The sequence below is a fragment of the Cibotium barometz genome, chromosome 5 (assembly GCF_041138505.1).
Source record: "Cibotium barometz isolate CiBa-2024 chromosome 5, ASM4113850v1, whole genome shotgun sequence".
Taxonomy (NCBI): Eukaryota; Viridiplantae; Streptophyta; class Polypodiopsida; order Cyatheales; family Cibotiaceae; genus Cibotium; species Cibotium barometz.
Window position 1 is genome coordinate 52,578,101 of NC_141050.1, and position 6,000 is coordinate 52,584,100.

A 6,000-nucleotide genomic window follows, 5' to 3' on the forward strand; every position below is an offset into this window, starting at 1 on the left:
GCTGTTGAGCTCTTTTATGCAGACGCCATTGAAGTCTCATTGGGACGCAGGATTGCGGATCTTGCGGTATCTGCAGAGTACGAAGGATCTGGGACTCTTTTACACAGGAGGGAATGGAGTCAAGCTCCAAGGTTGGAGTGACTCAGATTGGGGAGGAGATCTACTTCAGGATACAGTTTTACCCTCGGCTCAAGAGCAATTTCTTGGGGCAGCAAGAGGCAGCCAACTATTGCCCTTTCTTCGACAGAGGCAGAGTATTGGGCTGCTTGTGGTGCTGCTTGTGAGGTTGTATGGCTACGGAGGCTACTAGGCAAGATTGGGTTTCCACAGAGGGAGCCCACAGTCATCCAGTGCGATAACCAGAGTTGTATAGCTATTGCTCGAAACCCGGCTTTCCATGCCCGGACCAAGCATATAGAGATACAGTATCACTTTGTACGTGAGAAGATCTTGGCTGGTGACATCTTGCTACTTTATTGTTCGACGGAGGACAATGCAGCGGACCTCTTCACGAAGTCTCTACCTCAAGCTACGCTCAGGCGGCACTCCAGCTCCCTTGGGTTGGTTTCAAGGCCAGGAGCTGAGAGGGGGTGTTAGAAGTCATCTCCTGTCTATATTCATACACCAGGGCCTCTGTTGTGGGTGTGCCCGCTCTGTATAAGGTGTTTTATCATTTTTCCACACTCCCCGTATTTTTTCCTATTTTTTCCCATTTTTCCTAGTGGTGGGGAGGGTTGCCAGAAGGTGCCAGGAGCACTCCAGTGCTGGCCGACTGCACACAGGTCAGTCGTGGGCTACCGGACAGCTGGCCGACTGTACTTTCTCAATCGTGGGCATCACTCTGCTGGCCGACTGCATTTATGCAGTCGTGGACATTATTCAGCAGTCGTGGGCACTTTATATGCTGGCCGACTGCTCTCCCAGAGATGTATATATAGGCCCCTTGCCCCCACCACTTCCCATTCAGTTTTCTCGGGATCTTGTGTATAGAGAAGAGTTTACACACCTATCTCTCTATGTTTCTTGTGCTTTTTTTTTTCTGCAGTCTACTTGCTCTTGTCTACCCAAGTTTGGTTATCATTTCCGCTGCATATTCTGACACTTTCTCCCCTTCTTAAAAAGAACAAGCTATCCTCTTGGGATTAACATACTTAACTGCTCAATCCGTAGCCCAACGGATATAATCTCGAGCTCTAGCTAAATTTAACTACATCTGAGACAAAAGTTCAGCTACACTAGGTGTCTTCTGAAGTAATCCAATTGTACCTCGCATCAATGGATTATACCCATAATTCAATTCAAATGGAGAAGAGTTTGTAGAGGAATGCTTATACGAAGCCTTTCTACTACCAAAAACCTAATGCTATGATAAGAATGTAAAATGGGTGCTTGCAGATGTTCAAACTACTTCTTCTTTATGCTCAGTACACAGTAGAGAGAGATGACCTAATCTACCATGTATTACTAACATGAAATGTATACAATGTTGAATAGAGATACTCAATGGTAGCACTGCTCCTGAGTTCTCAATGACTCAATGATGGTCAATGAATGAATATGGCTATGGCCTAGACTCCTATTTATAGTGTCTAATGTTGGTGAGTTGGCTACCAACTCTACAAACCCTAATAATAATGTCCAACTAGGTGTGTTAACACAATCACCCAATAACTCTATCCACAGTGGGCTGCTCATTGTGGACAGTATTACAAACATCTGGCACAATAGCCCTTACAAACACAAATCTGGCCCTGTACTCAATTTCTAAGTTGGACAATGGGTAGAAGCATGTTCATGTCACGCTCTGGAGCGTTTTCGTGACAGTAGATTGGGAGGGCTAGATGCACAAAGGCTATACAGGGCATTCGGATATATGACACTACTTTGATAAGGAATATTCAGCACCTTGGTTATTGACGACTGCACAATGTAGCGGAGATGTGAGAGAGAGAGAGAGAAGAAGAAGAACAACAACAACAACAACAAAGACAAGTATACGCAATTGGGTCCCAAATACCCTCGAAAGGCCCCCCAGCAAGGATTGGTGTATTTGCTTTATTGAATGATGAAAAAGACTGACTTCTTGGAGATCTTCCTTGGCTGTGAATCTGCAGCCTGAAGATGACCTAATTCTGACCTTCAAGTTCACCTTGCTTCAGGCTCCTCTTGGCTCTCCTAGCCCTAGAGTTCTTCAGCACGTGTGAACAATGAGATGGTTTAGACCCTAGACAAGCCTATGCTTTTATAGCACCAAAAGCTGCTAGTTGGTTTGCAGGCCTGTTTGTTTTTGTCCCACGTCCTGAAAGTCATCGCCATCAACTAGCACCTTTTCACACGTGGCAGTCAGGCCAACTGCTGTTTGAAGGCTGCCTAGTGTTTGGCTGCTGGCCGGGGTCCAGGCCTGGCCAACCGAGTCCCTTGCCCCTATGGGCCGGCCGCCTTGCTGCCCAGGCCATGCCTGGCCAACTTGCTGCCCAGCCCTTTCATGGGCTGGTTTTGCTTGGCCATGGGGCCTCCTTGGTCCCTAGGGCTGCCCCACCTTGAAGACAAGGCCCTACTCCACGTGTGGGACATGCACACCTGACCAAGACCATGTACGGCACTTGTACACCTAACCCTAGATGCTTAGAGTGGAACCCTAGCTGATTCGTCCCGGACTAGGGCTCACAAGGGGCCAGTTACCACTCTAGGTCCTGCACTTGCTTTATAGATATGTCCACATGGCATCCAAGTGCAGGATGCACATAACACTCGTATATAGGGACCATCCAGATGTGTGAAAGCAAAGCACAATGTTTCCATGAGAGACTGAGATCATGGGATCTTTTTCACATCAACCCCCACAGGACTCTCTTGACACCTTTGTGCCCCAAATTGGTTGAGATCACCATATATTTTTGGATGAGGATTTTTTGTTCCAGTTTCTAGCTGTGATCTTAGAAGTCTCTTTTTTGGGGAAAAAAAAAAAGGGCTCTCTCTTGGAAAAAAGAAAATGAATAGAAAAAAAGAAAAAGGAAGATCCCAGGGGGGGTGTTTAGGGTGTTCCATACTAATGAGTTGTCAACTGCTTTCCATGTTTTTCCTATGTGCATGCAAGTGTGTTGTGCATGCAAGTGTGTTGATTTCACACGTAAAATCTGTGAGGTCTAATGATTGGCATCAGAGCCAGATGAAGTAGAGTGAGTAGTAGTGATGATTGTTTTCATGATGATGTAAGATTTGACCAAACCCCTCTTGACCATAGAAAAGTTTTCAACCAACTTGAGAGACCGTTGCTAAACAACGTTCATTACAAGGATCTAATTTCATAGCCAACGATGACAACTCGTGGGAGAGTACAGGAGCTTTAAAGAAGAGATTGTGCAAATGGCAACCTGTGACGCCAAAAGTAGGTTCTACTTAGTCAGGTCTTTTACATTGTCTCCATTCCCCTTCCGGGATTCATACATGCAGCTCCACCATCAATTTAAGTCAAAAATGTTACATGAAGATCAGGTATGTAGTCTTGGGTCCTCCGTAGCTAGATAGGAAAACTGAAAGGTAAAGGTACCTGCTCCATACAAGGCTTTCCTGAATTCTAGTGCATGCAGAGAGGATGTATTTGTAGCACTTGCTTCCTATTATATCCCACTTGTAGAACTATCAATAAACAAAAAGTTGCTTTCTTTCCAAATTTCAGTGCAATTCCCATTTTAGCAAACACAACTTTGTTTCAGCCTTCAAACCTGGGCAACCGTAATAAAACCGTCCTCCACCAAGATGTGGTTTATCCGTGCCCTTGATGACATGATGTGCCAGTCAACTGGATCTAGAAACTGGAATTTTTGAGACGCTAAATACCTTTCTTGGTACGCCTTTCTACCCCCACAATACTGGAATGTACCCCAAGATACTTGTTTTGGGGGCCATCTCTTTCTACAAAACAAAGAATGGATATGCCACATCAAAACCTACAAAATAGGTTGCACATATCAAAGGAAATACCATTAACAAAAGATCTCTTATGACATTAACAATATGAGCTGTATCCACACCTTATCAAAAAGGGCGCTTCACGAGTCAACTCAAAGAAAAATCAATAAATAATATATCCAATGGACACCATTCGTTTGGAAACATGGGAACAAAAAAAATACATATTTTTCTACCATTGAATGTTAAATTTTGGTTTTAATATTTCTACGAAAGTTGCAACATGCATTCTTAACTCGACTGATTTATCTTCCATTGTTTGTATCTCTCAATATCCTAGGACCTACTACCTCACTGTTGGTAGAGCCCGTCAAGAATGTGATACAGTACCCGATACTGCTTTAGACAAGAAGCTCTCTTGTCAAATGTGCATGAAAAACACCCGTTTGAATTGCCCGATTCTGTATGTACCCACTAGGGTATGAACAGTATCTAACCATCCAAATGGTAATGCTTGGATACAGAAGATCTAAGTGCCCTCAATGGCCTCAGGGAGACCTCCAAAATTGCCATATTCTATTCAATTGTTGTGGTCATAATGATGACTCCTGTGCCTCTGCATGCATAGATGCAGAGATGGCAAGACCTTCAAGAATCCTCTCGTATTAAATCCTGAGACCAAGTCTTGCAGCTAAAAATCACATCTTAAGATAAAGCTTTAAGAGCATCATTCCCAACATGTAGGAGTCCTGCTAGCTGAGCGGTCTCTAGACCGAGGAAAGTTCCTAGACACGGCCTCCAATAAAATCCAAGCAAACTGAAATGGGAGCCAACAAGATGGAAAATAAATTAATGGATAACAAAAAATGCTTATTCAGCACTAGATGGATTACAAATGTGCAAGCTTTCGGTCAAGGTTGATTAGCTACTACACATATAATAACACAATGGTGAGAGGTCAGGTGAGTTGATGAGTATTTCAGCTCTTGGGCAGGGACCCTCGAGTTCAAACTCGGCCGATGGAAAGCAAGGTCCTTTGTCACCTACAGGTGAACCATGGCCTCTCTCCCTGCTCCCAGTGGGTTGAGCTTGGAGAGGAGCACTAATTAACAGGATCTTTACCCAAAACACACACACACACACACACACACACACACACACACACACACACACACAATGGTAAGAGTAAAACCTGCATTGGTGCTCCCAGATGGGCTCAATGTAGACTGCCTCACGCATGTGTTTACATGTCATTGCCATACTCGCCAAATCTCGTATGTTGAGACTAGATGCGCATTGGACAAGGGCATCCATGCTCAAATCTAATATGCTTGTTCCAACAGGCGAATCTTCTTTCGCTTTGCCGGCTTCCTCTGATGCCATAGCCATACAGATACGTTCCAGAGCAACTGCCTGGAGTTCGTTTTTGACCTTGCGAACTAGCCCTTGATCCAAATTTTACTGTTTTTAGCATGCGATTTGCCAACAATCCATCTCATGTGTGTCACACGCTTTGCATAACCAGCACTCCTTCATCAATACCAGCTCAACCAACTTGCGCACAGATAGAGAACGTGATTAGGCACGGAGCTGCTTCATAAAATCGTACGAGGGCCAATCTTGCACACACGCACACGCACGTATATACATATGCATGTGCGTGTGTATGTATATTTATATGTTTGGATAGCATGGAGACAGTTGAATTTTTTCTTCCACTAAAACTTGTCAAGCGTGCTCTACCATCCTAGCTCCGCTAATGGCCAAGCTCCATGCTACCGCTCCCTTCTAAAGAGTTTTTGTCCCGTCAAAAATAAATTGGGAAAAGCTTTTGGTAATATATTTAGTTGTTCTCACTTGACACTTTTTCTGACCTATCCTTCCACTAAACAATTGCCTATCGGTACATAGTACACCCATGTTTTGATCTTTTAACTTAAAAGTCCTCATTGGTTCATGTGGAAGTGCAGCAACTCCAAGGACTCAACTAAACACAAACTACAGCCTCAAAAGTGAGACTTCAAATTCCATGACTTTGGAGATAGTGAAATGGTATGATTTTAAATAAAAAATCCACTTTAAAAAGTA

General features: G+C 44.0%; 1 protein-coding gene across 2 annotated transcripts in view; it reads right to left on the reverse strand.

Annotated features, from left to right (window-relative positions):
• The window catches only part of LOC147638631 (nuclear distribution protein nudF-like), a 55,204-nt gene extending 49,651 nt beyond the window's left edge, over positions 1-5,553 (reverse strand). The window contains exons 1-2 of one of the 2 annotated variants that reach the window (XM_086798555.1): positions 5,105-5,553; positions 3,726-3,915 (exon numbers count right to left, since the gene is read on the reverse strand). In XM_086798555.1, the coding sequence (XP_086654681.1) occupies positions 3,726-3,915; positions 5,105-5,301 (387 nt within the window). In that variant the 5' untranslated portion in view covers positions 5,302-5,553. The remainder of the gene's footprint in view (positions 1-3,725; positions 3,916-5,104) is intronic. The other variant, XM_086798556.1, reaches the window with a different exon arrangement.
• Positions 5,554-6,000: the final 447 nt, after the last annotated feature.